Source organism: Oncorhynchus keta, chromosome 21 (assembly GCF_023373465.1).
Source record: "Oncorhynchus keta strain PuntledgeMale-10-30-2019 chromosome 21, Oket_V2, whole genome shotgun sequence".
In the NCBI taxonomy this organism is placed as follows: Eukaryota; Metazoa; Chordata; class Actinopteri; order Salmoniformes; family Salmonidae; genus Oncorhynchus; species Oncorhynchus keta.
Window position 1 is genome coordinate 11,617,408 of NC_068441.1, and position 23,347 is coordinate 11,640,754.

The 23,347-nt window shown below is 42.2% G+C and overlaps 1 protein-coding gene across 8 annotated transcripts in view; it reads right to left on the reverse strand.

The window, feature by feature from the left end:
- Positions 1-20,274, reverse strand: part of LOC118400123 (death-inducer obliterator 1-like) — a 28,625-nt gene extending 8,351 nt beyond the window's left edge. The window contains exons 1-11 of one of the 8 annotated variants that reach the window (XM_035796638.2): positions 20,011-20,274; positions 15,962-16,075; positions 14,975-15,090; positions 13,512-14,697; positions 12,933-13,251; positions 12,255-12,461; positions 7,342-7,558; positions 3,744-4,272; positions 1,618-1,777; positions 778-894; positions 405-560 (exon numbers count right to left, since the gene is read on the reverse strand). In XM_035796638.2, coding sequence (XP_035652531.2) covers positions 405-560; positions 778-894; positions 1,618-1,777; positions 3,744-4,272; positions 7,342-7,558; positions 12,255-12,461; positions 12,933-13,251; positions 13,512-14,697; positions 14,975-15,056 — 2,973 coding nt within the window. In that variant the 5' untranslated portion in view covers positions 15,057-15,090; positions 15,962-16,075; positions 20,011-20,274. Of the gene's footprint in view, positions 1-404; positions 561-777; positions 895-1,617; positions 1,778-3,743; positions 4,273-7,341; positions 7,559-12,254; positions 12,462-12,932; positions 13,252-13,511; positions 14,698-14,974; positions 15,091-15,961; positions 16,076-17,696; positions 18,586-18,675; positions 19,102-20,010 lie in introns of those variants that run through there. The other 7 variants (XM_035796636.2, XM_035796640.2, XM_035796635.2 and 4 more) reach the window with 7 other exon arrangements.
- Positions 20,275-23,347: the final 3,073 nt, after the last annotated feature.

The window sequence follows — 23,347 nt, forward strand, 5'->3', positions numbered from 1 at the left end:
CACATTGTAAAATGAAAAGAGAGAGACAGTCAACACTACAAACTGACAATGGAATCTCAAATAGCACATCAAACCATAGCCAAATATGATGTGGTCCTGAATGGAAGAAATATTCTGAGCACATGAATCATTAGATCATCTCTAAAACAATAGCTACATTGACGCACAGTGGGTGTGAAAAATGATTTGAGTGATGCACGGGGCGGGTGGCAGTGAGCTTCAGTAGAACAAAGCGACAGTTTAAAGAGGTATGGGACAGGTCGGCAAGAGAATTAAACTGTAAAAGCACAATATGTTACCCACACGTTAACACCCAGGACAACATGGTTAATTGTCTTATGCAAGGAAAATGAAGATGAAAGACCAGCGGAAGTGAAAGAAAGGGTGAGAAAGCCACCACTTACTGCAGAAAAAGCCATGCGAGGAGATGGAGAGGTGCCAGAGTTACATACGTCTCCATCAGACATTGGAGGAGCGTCCTCCATGTCCACATCAAGGGGGCCAGAATCAAGCCTACGGCCCGATTTGGACTGCCCTGTCTGGGATCTAGCACTGGGAGCCTATGGGATACAAGAGGTCATCAACTTGGATGTAGGCCTTATTGAACATATAGTGTCTAACAATATACAATATGCGAAGATTAGGCTAATTATATGGTCTCTTTAGTAGTGATATTTAGTTGCACAATAAATACCATCCCTAGTACTGCTCTGTCTATAGAATTATTGGTTTCATTATCATGATCTCTAATAGGTCAACAGAGGAGTTCCTTCTTACTTCAGTGGCGTCAGGCTTCCTCCACTCTGAGATCTCTTTGGAGAGTAGCTCATCTGCACTCAGCCTCACCAGCCTGAAGGGACTGACCTCTCCCCAGACCACACGGTAGAACAAGCCCTGAGACAAGCACAACATACCGTTTACTCACCTGGCACATATGGATTGTGAATATAAAACATTTCAGTAATATTTAAATTGAATTCATGACTCACGATCAATTAACCCACATACCAACAACGCAATACTATAATATAGAAAAACTCATTCAAATGTACAGGTTACTGCCAAAATAAAAGGAAACAATTGAGTGAATGAGGGATATATTGAAAGCAGGTGCTTCCACAGTTATGGTTCTTGAGCTATTCCTAAGCAATTAAATGTCCCATCATGCTTAGGGTCATGTATAAATGTTGGGCAGGCCCAGTTATTTTGTCTACCATGGTTACACCCCCACAGGATGACAATGCCCCCATCCACAGGGCACGAAAACGATGTAAACCATATGCCATCTCATTTACCAGATCTCAACCCAATTGAACACTTATAGGAGACTCTAGAGTGGCGCCTGAGACTGCGTTCTCCACCAACAACAACAAAACACAAAGGAATTTCCTGTAGAACAAATAATGGTGTCGCATCCCACCAATAGAGTTCCAGATGCTTGTAGAATCTATGCACATTGAAGCTGTTCTGGTTCATGGTGGCCCAACGCCCTATTAAGACACTTTATGTTGGTATTTACGTTGTTTTGGCAGTTACATGTACATGGCTTTCCAACATTTACCATATTTGGCAACTTATCACTTGACTAGTCACTTCTACAGACACCTGTGGACTCACCTTGTTTTTGGGGTCCTTCAGGTTAAACATGAGGGATCTGTACTTGTTCTTGTACTTGCTGTCTGTGCAAAGGCACAGGTTGAACATCTCCTTCTCAATGCTGACTGCCAGTTTTCCCACGTCATTCTCAGACATGTTCAAATCATCACTGTCACTCACCCTGGTGGGACAATAAATCAAATCGCATTGGTCACGCACATTTGAGCTATACATTCTAGAAAATGTAGTTGTAAAGATCAAATCAAATTTATTTATATAGCCCTTCGTACATCAGCCGATATCTCAAAGTGCTGTACAGAAACCCAGCCTAAAACCCCAAACAGCAAGCAATGCAGGTGTAGAGGCACGTCAAAGATGTGGGGAACATGTACAGTTGAAGTCAGAAGTTTACATACACCTTAGCCAAATACATTTAAACTAAGTTTGACAACTCCTGACATTTAATCCTAGTAAAAATTCCCTGTCATAGGTCAGTTATGATCACCACTTTAATTTTAAGAATGTGAAATGTCAGCATAATAGTAGAGTGATTTATTTCAGCATCACATTCCCAGTGGGTCAGAAGTTTACATACACTCAATAAATATTTGGTAGCAAAGCTTTTAAAATTGTTTAACATGGGTCAAACATTTTGGGTAGCCTTCCACAAACTTCCCACAATAAGTTGGGTGAATTTTGGCCCATTCCTTCTGACAGAGCTGGTGTAACAGAGTCAGGTTTGTAGGCCTCCTTGCTCACACACGCCTTTTCAGTTCTGCCCACAAATTTACAATAGGATTGAGGTCAGGGCTTTGTGATGGCCACTCCCAATACCTTGACTTTGTTGTCGTTAAGCTATTTTGCCACAACTTTGGAAGTATGCCTGGGGTCATTGTCCATTTGGAAGACCCATTTATGACAAAGCTTTAACTTCCTGAATGATGTATTGAGATGTTACTTCAATATAGCCACATCATTTTCCTGCTTTTTCATGATGCCATCTATTTTGTGAAGTGCACCAGTCCCTCCTGCAGCAAAGCACCCGCACAACATGATGCTGCCACCCCCGTGCTTCACGGTTAGGATAGTGTTCTTTGGCTTGCAAGCCTCCCCCTTTTCCCTCCAAACATAACGATGGTCATTATGACCAAACATTTCTGTTTTTGTTTCATCAGACCAGAGGACATTTCTCCAAAAAGTACAATCTTTGTCCAAAAGTGTGCAGTTGCAAACCGTAGTCTGGCATTTTTATGGCGGTTGGAACAGTGGCTTCTTCCTTGCTGAGCGGCCTTTCAGGTTATGTCGATATAGGACTTGATTTACTGTGGATAGAGATACTTTTGTACCCGTTTCCTCCAGCATCTTCACAAGGTCCTTTGCTGTTGTTCTGGGATTGATTTTCACTTTTCGCACCAAAGTACTTTCATCTCTAGGAGACAGAAGGCATCTCCTTCCTGAGCGGTATGACGGCTGTGTGGTCCCATGGTGTTTATACTTGCATACTAATGTTTGTACAGATGAACGTGGCACCTTCAGGCATTTGGAAATTTCTCCCAAGGATGAACCAGACTTGTGACGGTCTACAATTGTTTTTCTGAAGTTGACTTTCCCATGTCAAGCAAAGAGGCACTGAGTTTGAACGTAGGCCTTGAAATACATCCACAGGTACACCACCAAATGACTCAAATTATAGCCTATCAAAAGCTTCTAAAGCCATGACATAATTTTCTGGAATTTTCCAAGCTGTTGAAAGGCAGTCAACTTAGTGTATGTAAACTTCAGACCAACTGGAATTGTGACAGTTATAAGTGAAATAATCTGTCTGTAAACAATTGCTGGAAAAATAACTTGTGTCATGCACAAAGTAGACGTCCTAACCGATTTGCCAAAACTATAGTTTGTTAACAAGAAATTTGTGGAGTGGTTGAAAAATTAGTATTAATGACTCCAACCTAAGTGCATGTAAACTTCCGACTTCAAATGTATTTTCCATTGGCCTACAACAACTTAGTATTCTCCTAATTTTTTTTTTTTATACATTAAAACCATAAATCAGATGAATGACCTTGCATGGAGTTCAAGAGACAATGTAAGCAATTCTCTCGAAACGTGGATCAGTCTAGGTCTAGGACTTCTGGGATACTCACCTCTTGTAGAGGATGTCTGTGAGCGAGCGGCGGATGTTCTGTCTCATCTGGTTGTTGGGCGGAGCTGTCGGGCACATCATGGAAGGTGCAGAAGCGCCTGGCTCATGGTGTCGGGTAGAAGGGGCTGAGGATGAGACTCTGGACGGACTACGACCTGAGGAGTCCCTTTGCTGGGGCTGGGCCTGCTTCTTAGGGATGGTAAAGCTGGACTTGCCAACCCTCAGGGCTCCTGTGATGTGATGTCGTGGGGCATCTAAAGAACCAGGGGCAGAAGGGGTCAGAACAGCAGGCGGTGGAGGTGGTTTCTTGGATTTGGTTTTGTTAGGAGGGGGGGGTGGTTGTTTCTTTGGAGCCTTAGCACTGCTGCCTGGAGTTGCTGGTTTATTGCGTCTGGTGTATGTCTTTAATAATTTGGGGCCGGGGGACTTCTTTCCTCCTTTGAGCGGCGCTGTAGAAGCAGGTGACTTCTTCTCAGAAGGGGTTGATTCCTTCTCACTCTGGTCCTCTTCACTCTCCTTCTCTACAGGAGCTGTGGAGCATAAAACAGCTAGCATTAAACACAAGTAGAAACAGTTTATGACCCACCATGAAAAAATGACAAATCAATTGAATTCAGGGAGAAAATGTCAAAACATTTAAATAGCAAATCAGTTAAGAACACATAATTATTTACGATGGCATATGTAATGTGATCTTAGATTCACTTATTGACAGACTGCCAGAAAAAAACACCAGAATGCATCCAAAGAACAAAATATTGAAGATGGGACCTCCTCCCCCTTTTGGATCTAATGATAAATACCTCGACAAACACAAAATAAAACTAGGATAAAATACATCTTTCCACACACAGAGAAAGCCAACCATAAGCATGCACATAAAATAGGTTAAATAAATATAAAACAGAATTTGGAAATATTTTATTCTCTGGCTAAAATTGATGTAAAATGAATTTGGATAAAAAGGACCCATTTTTGGGGTGCCGCAATTCCAATCTTCTCAACATTAGTTCAAATGGTGGTGATCCTCTTCTTGAAGAATGTAGGTGAGACACCAGTGTTATCAGAAGGGACCGACGTACTAAACGCTCCTAGGCCCAACTGTGTACTAAATTAGCACAAAAAAAGCAACACAGTATGAATGCATACCATTTTACATTAGTTCCTGAACTACAGCACTAGACCCCGATCAACAACCCATCAGATATCAAGCCCTAAAAAAAAACACTTGTCTGGAAAGTCACTGGGTACAGGGGTTTACACAAAACTAAAATTAGATACCATTAGGATGCAACTCTCCCTTTGAAGATCCCACTAGTTGACCCACTGTATCAAGTGGCCAGAAAACAACCAATAGTCCAACTTACCATGTTTGGGCAAAGAATGTCTGAACGTTCATCTCCTTCTACATATCTTCATACATCCCACACCAAATCTGATATTTTCACCACTGAAAATTCATATTGCTGTGAGGCCAGCACAGAGCGAGGGTTGTTCTAACAATACCATCTACCTTCAGCTGTACACACATCTAATGAGCGTTCAATAAAGACTAAATATTTGTCAAGGAATATTAAGCTGAACAATTCAAGATCAATGCAACATCTTTCCCCATGGGCACTGGTTGTGCGTGACAAGTATACTAGTACCAATTGCTTTTGTATGACTTGATATGTAAAAATTTGGACATCGATGTTAGTCATAGCTTTGTTAAAGCAGATATTTTCTGCCACGTCGGTGTTTCTCATTAACAAAGTATGAGAAATGTCTGTACATTAAAAACAGAAATAACTGTGAGTGCCATCAGCAGAAAATGCTACTACCATGTCCAATTACACAATTGCTCATTGAGCCAAAGGCACACATCATTCACCTCCAGCCCTAACTACTAAACCTGTTCTTACCTGTACAATTATCACTTGCATTCTTTTAAAAATCACCAATATGTTCATATACACAGATTTCAAACAAGACCCTTTTAGACAAACAGGCCACAATAGGAATTTCAATGCAACTGATTTGCTCACAAAAACACTTGGCAAACTATCAAAATGTATGTGCGCAAAATAATATATTGGAGATCTGAGTGTATAGACATGCAAGCAGGTCATGACTTAATAACATATGGCATCTCCCCCATACATCTGAAGAACAGGCAGCTGTAATTACATGGCTAAGCAGATTCCTGAAGTCATGAACTACCAATGCAAATACACAAATTTAAAATACTTGCATTCCAAACTATCCATAACCTGTCTATAATTACTTCCCTCAAAATTAGAAACCTGGCTAAAGCTTTGAAACAAAGCTGAGTTCATAGCAAAAAATACTAAATCGTCCCTAAGTCTCAGTAATTTCATATCAGTAAAACAGAAGTGTGGTAGAACTTAGGTAATAATGGTCTGCCACCCTGCTCTTTATGTTTAGTTGATGACGACTCTGGTGTTCCACTCTTCTGCTGGTCATCTAATACTTCTGTGCTGAAGACTTCTGGGCAGTGTCTTCAGCAGGTCTTGTCTCAGTAGAAGAAACAATAGATTTCCTGTTCCAGCTGTCCGAGTCAGTCCGCTTCAGACTTTCACTTCCTCTCGTGGCGTGTAGATCTGTGTCACATGCTGTCCGAAAGAAACTGGCCAGGACATCCTAAGTAATCCGAGACCCCTCATATAATCAATCAAGGCTTCCAAAAAAATCTGTCTTAACACCTTTTATTTTATCGCCAGTGCCCCAGAGGGAGTTTGGATGCATGACATTCAATAAAGAAACAGCACACCATTCACAATTCTAATCGTGAATACCTCCTTGGTTGCACCGAATACTTATAGCTCAATTCATCAACAGTGTGAGCTGTATTTCTGTATAGTTCCCTGTATAAATCCAGGATTAAAAACTTTAAAAAACGCTGAGACCTACCTGCTCGAGAGGGACTGCCTCTAGACGAACAGCAGTTTGGAGGAGCACGTGGAGATTCTCACAAGCACCACACGAGTGCCAACACACATTCGCACTGCATACAGTAACCTTTGATTCATTTATCATAAATAATCCCCATTCATTGCTTTGTTCATGGTTACCGTTTGTGTGTTTTCTAATTTCTCTCTTTTTTTTTTAAACACAGCTTTAGAAATAAATCCTAAAATAGTCACGTTTGTATCCTTTCATAGAAATGTGTACTTACCCACTCAGTAACTTTGTATACCTGACTAAGTAACCATGAAACACACTTTCAAACTCCAAATACATTTGGGGACCCATTCTCATTAGTGCTTTCCCCAAAGATCTGGGCAATTAATCTAAGGCACGTGTGTCAATCTCATTCCAAAGAGGCCCACGTGTCTGTGGGTTTTCGCTCCTCCCTTGTACTTGATTGATGAACTACAGCTAGGCCCTCCAGGAAATAAACGTGACACCACTGATCGAAGGCATTACGTTGCCATAACAGCAACCACATTTATCAATGGGAAAGTAATGTGGTTTTGTTTAAGAACTCGTAATAGAGCGATGCAAATACATTCAGATGGCTCACTTGACAACCCCTATAGTGAGAGACGACAAAATGTTTAAAAGTGGATTATTAAGACCTTCAAAGAGATACATACACGTTTTGTTTAACACTGTTGGTGGTGCTATGGGTGTAGTCTTTTCTGGCGTTACTGCATTGTAATTATGGTCGCTGGACCAGGACGACATGGTGGGTGGTGGTGGCTGCTGCTCTGCATTCTGCTCTTCATCACCATCCTTCTTGTCATCCTCACTGTCAGACGACTCCTCCTCTGTGGACTTCTTGCTGGTCTTCCTTCCGGTGGTGGAACTCTTCTGCATGAAGAGACATTCAGTCAAAAATCAGTAACAGGGCACAGGAAAGGTTCCATAGCAAAACTTGATTTGTGTAATGCAGGATGTATACTGAACAAAATTATCTAAACTGTTGGTCCAATCAGCTGAAACAAAAGATCCTAGAAATGTCCCATACGCAAAAAAAAATAATCTCAAATTGTGGCCAAATTTGTTTACATCCCTATTAGTGAACATTTCTCATTTGCCAAGATATTCCATCCACCTGACGGGTGTGGCATATCAGCATGATTGTTACATAAGTACACCTTGTACTGGGGGAAAAAAAAGGCCACGCTAAAATGTGCAGTTCTGTCATACAACACAATGTCACAGATGTCTCAAATTGAGGGAGCGTGCAATTGGCATGCTGACTGCAGGAATGTCCACCAGAGCCACCTCCAACGTTATTGTTTTTAGACTTTGGTAGTACATCCAACCGGCCTCACAACAGTAGACCACGTGTAACCATGCCAGCCCAGGACCTCCACATCCGGCTTCTTCACCTGAGGGATGGTCAGAGATTAGCAAGCCGGAGAGCTGATGAAACTATAGGTTTGCACAAACAACGAATTTCTGCAAAAACTGTCAGAAATCATCTCAGGGAAGCGCATCTGTGTGCTCGTCGTCCTCACCAAGGTTTTGATCTGAATTCAGAGTGCAAATGCTCACCGGTGCGCTGGAGTAGTGTGCTCTTCAAGGACGAATCCCAGTTTAAACTTCACCGAGATGATGGAAGACTCCGTAAAGAGTACCCCATGGTGGCGGTGGGTTTATGTTATGGGCAGGCATAAGCTACAGACAACGAACAAACAACATTTTATCGATGGCAATTTGAAAGCAGAGATACCGTGACGAGATCCTGAGACCATTGTCATGCCATTCCTCTGCTGCCATCACCTCACGCTTCAGAATGATAATGTACGGCCCCCAAGGATCTGTACACAATTCCTGGAAGCTCAATGTCCCAGTTCTTCCATGGCCTGCATACTCACCAGACATGGAGCATGTTTGCGACGCTCTGGATTGACATGTACGACAGCGTGTTCAAGTTGCCGCCAATTACCAGCAACTTCGCACAGCCATTGAAGAGTGGGAAAACATTCCACAGAACACAATCAGCAGCCTGATCAACTCAATGCAAAGGAGATGTGTCAGGCTGCATGATAAAAATGGTGGTCACACCAGATACTGACAGGTTCTGATCCACGGCCCTTTTTCTTAAGGCACAGTGCATAACAGAAAGTATTCTGATTCCTAGACATTTCCACATTGTTACATTACAGCCTTATTCTAAACTGGATTAACTAAATGTTTCCTCAATACACACACACTACCCCATAATGACAAAGCAAAAACATGTTTAGAAATGTTTGCAAATTTATACAAAATAAAATACCTTAATTACATAAGTATTCAGGCCCTTTGCTATGAGACTCACAATTGAGCTCAGGTGCATCCTGTTTCCATTGATTATCCGTGAGATGTTTCTACAACTTGATTGGAGTCCACCTGCTGTAAATACAAATGATTGGACATCATTTGGAAAGGCACACCTGTCTAAATAAAGGTTCCACAGTTGACAGTGCATGTCAAAGCAAAAACCAAGCCATTAGGTCGAATGAACTGTCCGTAAAGCTCCGAGACAGGATTGTGTCGATGCACAGATCTAAGGAACGGTACCAAAAGATTTCTGCAGCATCGAAGGTCCCTAAGAACACCGCGGCCTCTATCATTTGGAACCGCCAAGACGCTTCCTAGAGCTGGCCGCCCGGCCAAACGGAGCAATCAGGGGGAGAAGGGTCTTGGTCAGGGCCTTTATGGTTGAGTGGCAAGATGAAAGGCCTGTTTTTCAGCAGCAGGGACTGGGAGACTAGTCAGGACCGAGGCAAAGATTAACGGAGCAGGAGCGGCTTCGGGACAAATCTCTGAATGTCCTTGAGTGGCCCAGCCAGAACCTAGACTTTAACTCGATCGAGCATCTCTGGAGATGAAAATAGCTGTGCAGCGACACTCCCCATCCAACCTGACAGAGCTAGAGAGGATCTGCAGAGAATGGAAAAAAACTCCCCAAATACAGGTGTACCAAGCTTGTAACGTCATACCAAAGACGAGGCTGTAATCGCTGCCAACGGTTCTTCAACAAAGTACTGAGTAAAGGGTCTGAATACCAATGTAAAGGTGATCAGTTTATTTGTAATACATTTGCTACATTTTTTTTTTTAAAACCTGCTTCGTCATTGTGGGGGTATTGTGTAAATTGAGGGGGGAAAAAATATTTGATCCATTTTAGAATAAGACTAAAGTAACAAAATGTGGAAAACGTCAAGGGGTCTGAATACTTTCCAAATGCACTGTGTGACCAACCAATGCATTTCCATATTCCCAGGATGTGTAATCCATGGATTTGGGCCTAATGAGTTTATGAATTGAGCGATTTCCTTACATGAACTGTAACTAAGCTGCCACCACCATACTTCACAGTATAGATTGTGTTAGACGGGTGATGAGCTGTGCCTGCTCCTCTCCAGAGATAGCCCTTTGCATTGAGTAAAAATGTGTCATCACACCAGACTCGTTTGCCTTAAATTACAAGTCTTTCTCATGCCTTTCTGCAAACTCCAGGCATGCAGTCATGTGCCTATTTCTCAGGAATGGCTTCCGTCTGGCCATTAACCTATAGAGCCCAGATTACAGCACTTCACCAGAGACTGTTGTCCTTCGGCCAGGTTATCCCATCTCAGCCAAGGCACTCTCTATTTCTGTCAGAGTGTTCATTGTGTTCTTGGTCACCTCCCTGACCAAGGTCCTTATTGCCCGGTTGCAGTTTGGTCAGATGGCCAACTCTAGGCAGAGTTTGGTAGTTCCAGATTTTCCCCATTTCCTAACGATGGAGACCACTACTCTTGAAAACGTTCAACAATCTAGAAATTGTTGTATACCCTTCCCCAGATACTATATGCCTCATCACAATTCCAACTTGGAGATCTTCAGAGAGTTCCTTGGACTTCATGGTATGGCTTCTGCTCTGACATGCAGTCAACTGTGGGATCTTCTATAGACAGGTGTGTTTCTTTCTAAATCATGTCCAAAGAATTTAATTGGCCACAGGTGGACTCCAATCAAGTTGATCAATGGAAATTGGATGCACCTGTGCTAGAGGTCGTAACAGATCTACCTCTACCCAAATACCTGAGGGGGTCCGGAGCCAGAATTCTAAATAAATGTCACAAGTCAGTGTAACTTTAACTGGCTGTTCAGGAGGGACCCATACATATCCAAACGTGACCACTGCAGTAGAGAGCGATATTGTATAATTTATGCTGCGGGTCTTGCTTTTCACAAGAGTGGAGAGTGTAGCTTGCTGTTGGCCAATCATAAGTCATGAAAATAAGCTAGTCAGAGCCTCCCTGTGTGGCAAAAGTTATGAGATACCTAAAATCAATGGAAGATGGAATTAAAAGTTGAAGGATAGGCTACAACAACCAAGAGCCAACATGTAGGCTGCTACTTAAATATTCTGAATGGAGTAGCTTCTCACAGTTTGATGCAGTCAAGACAGGTACTACGTATTCATATTGACTGAAATAACCTAGATATGGCAGCTATTAGTCTACTATAGCTCAAGTCGGCTTGGTGGTTGCCATCTCTCCCTCCTCCCTGCACTCAGTGTCCCTGCACTCAGTGTCCCTTGCTCACTCTCACAGTAGCCTACACACACACAGCAAGGCCCCTGCTCGTGTCACCACTTCCTACCTCAAGCTTAATCAACTCCGGCTAATAAGATAGCTTAAAAATTGACTTTTGTTGCTTCCCTCACTTAGATCAGACCCGACCAGGTCTATATCGAATGGGTCTAGTTGTCCTAGGGTCTGGATCTCTAAATAGAAAAAATGTAAACGCATATCGGGTAGGGATGGGAAAGCCCCCGGGCCATTTTGGAAGGAGTGCAACTTTTTGGACCAGTGTAAGTCTTTAAACTGAGCAAAATGTTGGTGATAGCAAAGGGGTGTGAATACTTAGATAGCTCCATTTAATTTTCAATAAATTAGCCAAAATGTCTAAAAACATGTTCACTTTGTCATTATGGGGTATCGCGTGTTTGGATGGTTTTTTTTTAATTAAAATTTTTGTTTTTTTAAATTCAGGCTACAACAGAATGTAGAATAAGTCAAAAGGCATGAAAACTTTCTGACGGCACCATTTCTCCTGGGGCAACGTCACCCCATCCCTCCTCGGCAAGATATTCCTCATAACAGAATTCTGTTTTGTAGTTCCTGCTGATGCAATCAATTGCCAACCTTCCCATGAATGTTAACAATGACCCAGGAAAAAATAATCTAGCAAGTAAACAGACATTTTGTCATTTCACTATAATTACTCAGATATTTCAGGAAAAAAATCTAGCCTGGCCTTGTTAGTCATTGGTAATGAGAGTCACAATTTCACAGAAAGAAATATAGAATTTCATATAAGAAATTGGTGTACATTTTTGGGGCAGATTTAAAAAACGTATTACAAAAACATTGGAATACATATTGCGCTTAATTTATGCTCCACTCATTGTATTAATAACCAGTGCACTGGTTCCAATAAGATCAGTGAAAGGTTTCTCAACTCTCCAGAACAATAGGTGAAAATATGAACATCGTTGTTATCTTATGAACCCTTTGTTTACCTTGGTCGTTGCCCTGGCACCAGGTGTTTTTATCTGTCCCTTAGCCTTGTCTTGATCTTTCTGCTTGGGTTCAGAAATCGACTTGGCTGCCATGGCTGCAGCGGCGTGTCTCAGGATGCACTCGCTGCCGCAGTAGACAGAGTCCTTCAGGGCGGTCTTCTCACAGCCTGGCCCTATGCAGTTGGGCAGCTTAGACTCCTCTGCCGCCTGATGAAATTCAAACAGGTCACACAGGTGCACAGTGCAACACAGACAATGCCACAGACGGATTATTGTACAGGCAAAAGTGTCAGGGATTACAATATACAAATTGTCATATGGAGTAGGGATGGTCATTTCAAAGAAAATATGTTCATATACTCAATTATTTAAGAAGCTGATGGAAATACAGTGTGCGGTACACCATTGGTTGTTCCAATTACTGGTTGTTCTGATACACAACTGAAAATGATTTTTTCACTACACTTGACATTCTCTACATCTGTGCATATACATTGAGTGCTTGTACTGAATTATTAATAATCAAATACAGACCTTGAATAGAGTACTCACGCCCATCCCTAATATGGTGCTCTCAGACATCTTAAGTAAGTCATTATTGGCATGACATTATAAGCCTGAATAGATCATTTGTTGATTTCATCCACCGGGGCTGTGAGAAAACTAACAGAAACCTACCGCCTGAAAGATCTTGATCTTCTTTTTCCCACTGGGGTTGGTGGTCTTCTCTATCCTCCCTTTGATCCCCAAGTCGTCACCCTTTTCTTCCATCCCAGCTGAGGGAGCCGCCACAGAGGGGCTCTGCTCGGCCTTGAGGGCCCCGGGGGCAGCTGCTTTGGGTTTGCCATTGGGCTTGGTCGTCTGGCTCTTCTTGGTGGTGCAGTTGGGGCAGACGTAGTCCTCCCCGTTCCTCTCCATCAGACGTCCACGAGCCTCAGTGATGCCCACACAGTCTCCATGGAACCACTCCTCACAGCGGTCGCAGCAGATCATGAACCTGGGTGCACACAGAACACTTAGCAGAGCAGAGACAGATATGAAAAAACAGCTAGTCCGAAAGTGGGTTAACAATGTGGAACAAAATCGCTGCTAAAGCATAGAATACAAGTCAAGCACATCACTCCAGCCAACTAATCACTAACCACTCATCCATCCCCTTGTAGGTGGGCAACGGGGGTAATCCATGAAGGATCAGACAGAGCATTTGTAAGAACTAGAGGCATTGGATTTCCAATTGAAAGACATCCAAATGCATACCTTTTGTTGTGTTTCTGTCGACAGATGCAGTACAGTGCATTAGGGTCGTATCCTTCATCGTCACCGGAGTCACTGGATGATGAGGATGACGATGGGGATTCATCTTCCTCCTGGTCATTGTGGGTCTTTATCCCTCCTCTGGACTTGGTGTCTCTCTTGTTGGGGGTGGTTCCCCTACTAGCCTTAGCAGGACTCCTGGACCTGGAGGCACGCTCGCCACTGGCGTCTATGGGCTTCTCCACGCACCCCTTTTTTCCCTTCTCCTGCTCTTCCTCTTTCTTCACAGAGTCCTGCTCTGGCTGCACTGTGTCATCCTTCTCTTCCCCGTCAGGGCTGGTTGTCTTCTTGTCCTGCTGCTGCTTCTCCTCGGGCTGTGGCTCTTTGGGTGCATCTCCGCTGCCCCCCTCTTCCTGGAGCTCTTTGGGTGCATCTCCGCTACCCCCCTCTTCCTGGAGCTCTTTGGGTGCATCTCCACTACCCTCCTCTTCCTGGAGCTCTTTGGGTACATCTGTGCTACCCTCCTCTTCCTGGAGCTCTTTGGGTGCATCTCCGCTACCCTCTTCCTCCTGGAGCTCTTTGGGTGTATCCCCACTACCCTGCTCCTCCTCCTCCTGGAGCTCTTTGAGTGCATCGCCACTAAACTTCTCATTGTCAGAGCTTCCATCATCACTGACAGAGCCAACTCTGCTTCTGCCACGGCCTTTAGCCTTCCGAGTGGTCTTCTTCCTGCTCCTCGTCTTCCTCACTGGAGAATCTGGCTTATCGTCCACAGACTTGGCCTCTGCGTTGCCGTCAAAACTGGCCTCGGAGGCCGTCTCTGCATCTGTAGGGGTCTGGGAGGGAGGATCCCCAGCCTCTATGCTGCCAGGTGCACTCCTCCTCCCTACTGTGCGCGCTCTCTTGGTGGTGAGCAGGAACTCCTCCAGCTTGTCAGTGCGTTTTGCCTGCCTCCCACTGCGACGTACAGGCCCTGCATGGCCATCCTGGCTCTCAGCAGCAGTGTCTCCGGGCATTTCTCTCTTGGCTATGGTGGTCCGTCGGAATCCCCAGGTTTTCTTGAACTCGTTGGTGGTCTTAGCAGATTGCTCTGCGTTCTCTAGCTTTTCCTCCGTATCATTGTTACCATGCTCTTGGTCTTCTTTATCTTCTCCGTCCTCCTTCTCGGCTTTATAGTCCTCAAGAATAGCTGTTGATGTAAATTACACATTAAGGGACAATACATTTAGGTAAAGTAGCAGATTTTGCCAATCAAAAGACTAGAAAGCTAATTAGGTATTCAAAGCGTATAAGGGGATAGTGAAATCCCTTGTGCTGGTCATGATTCTAGCAATCCTGACCCTATACCCTAATTAACAACCTACAAATGATTTGCAGAGGATCCAGCAGTGCAGTGCCTTTTAAAGTGAGACAATCATGACGCCCCCCCCTCACTGAAAAGGGGAAAAGAAGCTAGTCCAAGGTACCTTGAGAGCTGCTATCCATAGGGTCCTGGCTCTGCTCTGGCTCAGGAGCTAGAGAGAGCTCAGGACTCACATTCTCCTCCATAGATGGAGTCACTCACTACTTTCAAACAGAATATCTACAGTTAAGAGAAGAGCACAAGAGACAAACTGTGAGACAGCTACTCTTCAACTCCATTTAACTGAAGTGCGTGGTTGTTTTGGGGAGGGGGGTTGGAGCAGCACTGTCATGATCAACTACTGTCTTTATATCCACAGACAACCCTTTCAAAAAAAAATCCCAGATTTGTTTGTGACAGCGAGTGCAGTCCTCTCATACCAATTTTCTTCCTTTCCACAAACAAGCTACAGCAGGCTGGTTGCTGTAGTTATGATAACGTTCCAGTTGTTAGTCTATATCAGGGTGGGCAATACATTTAGACTTGGGGCCACATCTTGATTTTGACATTTAGATTTTTTTAAATTGATTTGTTCGTCAAAATCGTTTTGCGGGTCAGAGAAGGGCAGTTCTTTATAAATGGGTCCATTACCATTTCCACATTTAAAAAAAAAAAATTCAATCCCCCGCAAGACACATTTCAAATCGGCTGGTGGGCAGGATATGGCCCGTAGTTTGCCCACCCCAGATGACCAAACCACAGCAGGAGCATTTTCATGTAACAAAGTTATGAATATTCTAAAACCCCTCCACAGAACAATATTTGTAAATGCACAGGTTTTACAAAGCCATATTTTGAGACTTTGCTGCTCATTGATACATCTTAACTCACGAACAAAAGATATCTACTATTGGAAATAATTTTGGAAGCTCAGAAAATCTGAGGAAGTTCACTAATTAGACAAAGTACTCAAATGTCATCAAATTCATACAAAAACAAAATAGAACACCACTACTGGGACAAGTCTGTTGAAACATCTACAAATAGTGTTTACAAAAGTCAAATGAGTACATGGCAGTTGTCCTTTCACAGAATAAAAAAAAGAGCCAACCTGCTGATCTGTAGTGGTGGGACTCTGAACGAGGGCTTATCTGATGATTTCAGATTCTGCACACAGCAGGTTCTGATCAGTAATCATCACAGGCCTGGTAGTGGGATCTTGGACCTGTAGATAAGTCAGAATAAAACTGTTAAGTATTTGAGGGTTTGGAAATTGCAATAGTATGCAGCCTTGAAAAGCACAATACATCACAACATATTGGCACCCAGCCAACTCCTAACTTTGTTCAATGTCCGGGACTTCAGATCATAGGTCACTGATTAAAAATTCAAGACGCTGCTGAAACAGTATGTCATCACTGACAATTTGCCATTATCAGATTGACTTCCTTTAGTCTCATGATAGTTCACTTCAATCAGATATATTTAAATAAACGGGTTGCAAAATAATAGTTGCAACTGCAAATGATGTTCAATGCAAGGTAGACAAAGTCAACTTGTCAGAAAAGATTTTGGGAGTACTCAAGAAAGAGGCTAGGTAATCATTATCAGCCCCACCTAACTTCATTCAGAGTAACAAAAAATGTGTCCCAATCCCAACTAACATAAAACCCACATTGTAGTTTACACTATCAAATCACACAAAACACAACAAGTAGACAGACCTACATGTTACAAACCATGCATGCTCTTGCCCCTGAGCAACAGAATGCAGTATGTGACAAATGTTGCCCAAAAATAATATAATTCTGGCCTGCTTAAAAATCAGAGCAGTTGAACTGGTTCTTCTGTGGCTCAGTTGGTAGAGCATGGCGCTTGTAACGCCAGGGTAGTGGGTTCGATTCCCGGGACCACCCATACGTAGAATGTATGCACACATGACTGTAAGTCGCTTTGGATAAAAGCGTCAGCTAAATGGCATATATTATTATTATTATTAACTGAAAACAGCGAACGGTAGCATTTCAATCATTATTTTGAGCAATAACTCTGTAGCATGATAAACAATTAGCTAAAGTATCAATCCACAGCTCAATAAAACATTCCTAGTAGTGTATCTAAAGTAACATGTGTTTTTTACCTATTCAAATCAACAAAGTGGAACATGGTCCCCATGATCAAAGCAGCTTGCTATACATGTACAAATTTCAGAAGAGCAGTCTGGCCTGAATCCCACTGACAACACCACAATCTTGAAAACATGTCTGAGAATAAATAGAACCAACTATGTTGCAATTGTAGAATTGTGGTAAGAGCATGGATTTTTACAAACATAATCAAAACATGGGTACTATCCTTCTACAGCAAGAGTGATTCAAATAAATCAATGCAGCATGATAATATCCCAATGAAAAAGGGGGATTGGGGATATACAAATATAGCAAGAAATGGAGACACCATTTATGCCGTTTTTGTTGGGGCTGTTTGGAATACAAGGTCATATTTTTATTTTGTGAATTGGTACATTAAGAAACATTGCACCATAATGTGCACAATGACACAGTGAACGCTTTCCACACCAAATAAACACTTCACACCCAAAACGTCAAAACCCACTTGATTACATTAGTACAGCTACATTACAGCTACAGTACAGTACAGCTACATTACAGCTACAGCTACAGTACAGAAACATTGACATTTACTTTCACTGAACATTCAATAATTGGTCTGATCTTTTTCATATTCCACTGCTCATCTCTGAAACGGCATCTTTTTCTCCAAAGCACAACATTGATGGTTTGCAAACGCAATGCAAAATGGCCCACCACATTATTACAACTCACCAATAGATGGGGCGCAAACAAAAGGCAGAGTGGTAACTTCAGGCCTTTTTATCATTCCTACCGTCCATACCATTTGGAAACATCGTCAGAAAAAAAAGAAAGAAGCAGTGACTCAACATAAACTATTTAAGAACTACGATGTTGGGGTGAGAGAAAGAGGTTCACCACAGATTGTTCCCCGACTATGGTCACCGCACGCAGGCACGTGAGAAAGAGGGGAAACACTCCCAGACCCACCCCAGTTGTCGTGTGGGGGAGGGGTGGTCAATGCAACATTGTTGACTAGCTCACGTTCGGTGACCTACAATGTTTTTCTAAAGCGTAGGGAATTGTTATTTAAACAAATACCTAACGTCATTTCATTCCGACTGCGCTAACTAGATGCCGGATAGCTCTTCAGGCCGCACAGAATCCTGATCGTCGTAATGTGGCTGCCACACGGAAGAAACGCCAAAACGTCGCAAGGAGTCTGCGTGCACTGAGAACTCCGACACCATACTTTGCGAGCTACTATAGCTAGGTCGCGGGGGGGAAATCAAACGGCATGCTACCATGCTAGCTAACGACGAGATTCGTGTTGGATGGCGCAACTAGTCAGTCACACGGTAAATTAACCTAACGTTACCGTTAGTAGACATTTGCTGGGATTAGCTAACTATCACCACAGTGACCTCAACATTTAACTCGTGCAACAAGACAACATGCGTTATTAATACACACACAGACAAGGTCTTGTTTAAAGCTAAATCATTTACGAACATATTAGTTTACTAATTAGCGTGCTGTATCACCCGTAACTGACGTCACTACAAAACGCGTAACGTACGCGAACAAGCTAGGCCACAACCATGCGCTTCGCCTAGATAACTGACGCTAGCTTTCAACTAGTTAGCTACCCAATACTTTCAAACAAACATTGAAACATAGCTTGTCATTTACAAATAATGCTAAACAAGTATCGTTTGGATAAATAACGTACAATTCGACCCACTTGTAAACCTCGACGTTATGTTCTTGCACGGTCCACGTTCAGTCCTCCATTTTCATGTAGTGTTGGTTGACTCGCGCTAGTTCAAGTATGGGTAACTGCAGCCCAATGGCGACCGGGGAGTGGGTGTGTCGAAAAGAAAGGGTGTATGTAAAGTGAATCCGCTAATTGGGTATGTTTCTTGCCACTCAAGACCGTTTCGCTTGACTGATTGGGCTTCACTATTGGTCGATAGTAAAACGACCATTACCTCTGGTGTTGTGCCTACGGATTTGAAGTGCTTCGTACTGTGTATCATGGTCGTGTCGGCGATGGTAGTTACGTGGCCATTTTCCTCTCACATTACTTTATTTCAAGATAGCAGCCTACACATTGATACAGCCATACAGTCTACCACTCAATGGAGAGAGCATGAACGGCAACAACGAGGACAAAGTGCCCTTAGCTCCCGCTTGACAAGTAATACCAAAATATGTTGACAACTGTCCAGCAATGGCGTGGGAAGTAGTTACCTCTAGGTAGCCAATATCAGCATGACAGTCTTCGTTTTAAAACTAAAAAGTGTACAAGTAGTTGTCAACTAACCGACTCATCCTCTTTAAAAACACAAGTACAAACAATTTGGAACTCGAAATAAAACGAGGTGACTGGGAATCGTCTATTTGAACGGTCATACAACTCGAGAACTGAGTGGAGCAGCGGTCAAAGGCACTGAATTTCATTGCAAGAGGCGTAACTGCAGTCCCTGGTTCGAATCCAGGCGGTATGACATCCGGCCATGATTGAGAGTCCCATAGGGCGGCGCACAATTGGCTCAGCGTCGTCCGGTTTTGGCAGTCATTGTAAATACGAGTTTGTTTTGAATCGGGCCTCTTTTTAGAGCGCCGACATGAAGGTCGCTGACGTAATGATTTGACCTGTATCTTTCCGAGTTGACAGTTTGTTTTGAAAGCAGCAATAGCAACATTTTCCGGGGGAGAGATGGTGGAAGTGGATGATGAGTTCGAATTAAGCAGTGCGTCGGGCAAAGTTGGTTTAGATGAACGTCCTGAATGGATAACAGTATTGTCGAAAACTGGATCAAAAAGGAAGTTGCCTAAAACTTGAATGGAGGATACGTGTATGAATGATAATTGTTTTGTGTTGGGATGCGTTGGTTGAGTATGCATGCATATGTGGGAGACCCATTTTGAGTTGTCAAATTGTGAAGCTGCCGATGAGCTGGGAAAAGTGAAGTCAAGTTTCGTGCTTTGCATCTAGGAGTAGAGCACTCGTCAAAGGAGTCATCTCCAAGGTGAAGACGGATGTTCAGGTTGAGTAGCCTACCTGAAGAGAATTCCTGGTGTGTTTGTGGCCGGCGTCTGACCCGCAGGGTGAATGGAGAAAAATAAAAGTATGTCTGTCCTGTTTTAAATAAACTACCTACGCATGTGAAACTTGGTTATGTAAGATACACTTTAAGCGCGTTTGTCCGCAAACCACTGTAAGAAATGTAAAATACGTGTCCATGTTTCAACTGTGCAGACGGTGGGGCTCATGATTCCGAGTGCACTGTAATTCAGCCAGCTGAAACCACCAAACAGCCTACCCGACGGGTCTGCATGGTCCTAAAACACACCGACGCTAAATTGTATTATTCGATGAGGTTTAACGGCTATTGACATCCAATACATTTAGCATTACCGCCACCTACTAGACTGGAGTATAACTCCCTTATACTTTGCTTGAAAAATAAATAAACAAATACCTTACCATTTAACACTACACTCACAAAACATACATATATATACAAAATAATAAATAAACATCACCCTACTCCTCTATTTAGTCCTACCGCAGGCCAACAACATGAAAGGATGGGACACCACCACTTAACACACCCTGCTACTCTTCTGACATAAAGTCTCACACACCAAAATACCTCTCTGCAACTGCCATCCACAATCTCATTTTTTTGTGACTTACGTTCCATCCCTGCAGTACAGTCCAATCTTACTGAAACATATATCACTTGCTGGTTTATCTCTGTACTGGTACAGATCTACTACTCACACCATTCCTCTCAGGATCCCTCCCCCTTGACCCATCTTCCTCTACTTTCTTCACTGCCTCAGCATATGACAACTACTGCACTACTCTAACCTAGGAAACCTCAACCTGCCACTCTCTTACGGGACATTTCTGATCCCCAGCCCCATGAGCACCCCTACAATTAACACATACCACTTCTTTCCCCAATGCTACACATTATTTTGTCTCATGCCATTCTGCACACTTCTCACACCTAGTAACCTTCCACACTGCTGCACAATCTCCATACAATCAGCACGAACCCCTCGGCCCCCGGATGCCACATTTTGTATCACAGTACAATGATAAAACTGGGGAGGGGGAGGACAAAAAATAAATAGAAAGTTGCACCCCTGTTCAAATTACCCTACATCATTACAGTTACAGCCAATGAACAATAATGGTGACCTCACTTGATAACAATAATACATTCCTCATTGCACTGCATTGTTGTAGCCGAGGGATAATCATTTTCTTGTCTAAAAATGTAGGCCTAATAGCCTATTCAAGGAAAGAAGCATAGAAAATGTATGTCTGGTAATGTTGTGGAGAAAAAGTGCATTGGTGTTATCACTTTTGGCCGGTTATGATCACATTATTGCACTGATGCATTGCAAATAGTTGCACAGGACAGACAGAAAGATGAGCACAGCGAAAAAAAATACCCATAGGAATTGGCAACCATTACAAAAATGGAAATCACTTGTAAACCACTTGAGCAAGGAGACAATGACATGTTGTAATAGATGCTCAGACTAAACAGCGTTTGTTGTTTAATTGCTACCTTTAAATATCAGTTATTATATTATTTTTCATTAGGCCTACATATAGCCTACATTTAAGTATTATTTGCAGTTGTTATTATGACAATGAACACTCTGAAAGCACTGAATGGCAGAGGTGTGGACAAAGAGGAAGAGAGAAGCCCAACTCGCAGGAAAAGTTGTCTCCTTCCAGTAGGTGAAGTTTTTTCCTTGTTTCGCACTTTTTGTATGGAGGTCAATGAAAGTGGCCAACCAAAAATGGGTTATTGATCAAATAGAAGTTTCGTAATACCTTAGTTGTTATTCGTGTATGGATATACTGTCTATCCAAGTAACTTTGAGAAAAAAAATAAAGGAGATTTTTGCCCAGGGTAGGCCGTCATTGTAAGTAAGAATTCGTTCTTAACTGATTTGCCTAGTTAAATAAAAAAAGATGTCTATGCATATTCATGAAGACTTAACTTGATAGAAAATTAAATAACTTGAGACTTGACTTGAAATTGGAGCCTCAAAACTTGGGACTCGACTTTAACTTAAGATTTAAGATTACTTTAAATGATCTGGCTAGGTTTTGTAACATTGTCACTCATTTTGTGGAACAGTCTCCATGATTACTCTCCACGCAGCCAGACACTAGATGCAGAATCAACTTGTAAAAAAACGTGCAACAGATTGGCTAGTGAAACGCACACTTGGCCCTCTGATTGGACCAGTAACCTGTCAATCAACCCAGGTCAGGTGAGCTAGCGTAGTGGTTCTTTTGTCGGGTCGCATGTGTGAAAATTAATGTTTTTCTTAGATATTTTAATAAGCTACATATAGCCTACCATTTGTATTTTATACCCTTGTCTCAAAAACATCTCATCTGTGCTTCAGAACCAAAAAGTTGATTGTCTTGATTGTTGACCAATGACCAGTCAACAGCATTTGCGCAAAGGCAAACGCGCGTATCGAAAGATTTGTGACCAGAAAGCACTTGCGAACAGATTGCAGATTTGCTGTACATCTACAGCATCAGGTGCAGGGCACTCGTCAAATTGCAGGGAGAGAGGATTGCCATAAATAAATATCTAGCTCCCAAAAAATGTTGGTGATTAAGAATATTAACTGTTAACTTTGCAAGCTCACCAGCAATGGGGCTTCAATCAACAATTACTTGCATAGTCCTAGTACTGGTCTTTGGTGTAACAATTGCTTGAAATTCATAATTTTCTTATGAAGCCTGCATTTGGAATTTGTTGTTAAAATTAATTATTACATAATCAAAATGTGTTATAGTAAAAAAGAAAAAAAGGTCTGTCTGGTATCCTCAAAAAACAAATATTTGTAGTTGAACAAGTCATGGCATGCATAGAAATAATCCATCACTTCTGTTGTTTGGCAGTTCCTATAGCAACTCAAGATTTATTTTTCAATTAGTCGGAAATGAGAAGTTGTAATCTGTATAAAGGCAAAAATTCAATTTTTGAACAAAGGATGAACCTTTATTAATAATCTACTTGGAGAGCCATTTCAGGTTTAAGTATAATTTCTGTATGAGTGAAGCTTTTAATGAGAGGTTTAATGCTTTAATATTTAATCATTTTTGCCCCCCAAACTCATATTCATTATATAAATAGACACATTTAATTTTTACTGGTTAGCATTCCAAATATTGAATGAAATATTTTTTGCTCATATTATTTATTTAAACGAGTCGTCTTGAGTAGGCAGTGCCATTAGAAAGTAAATAGGATCAAAAAGTTAATCAATGTGTTTTTTCCATAAATAGACAAGATTTTACCTATCCATGGTTGCAGAATCTTATGTATTTTTGCTAAGTTTCTTTT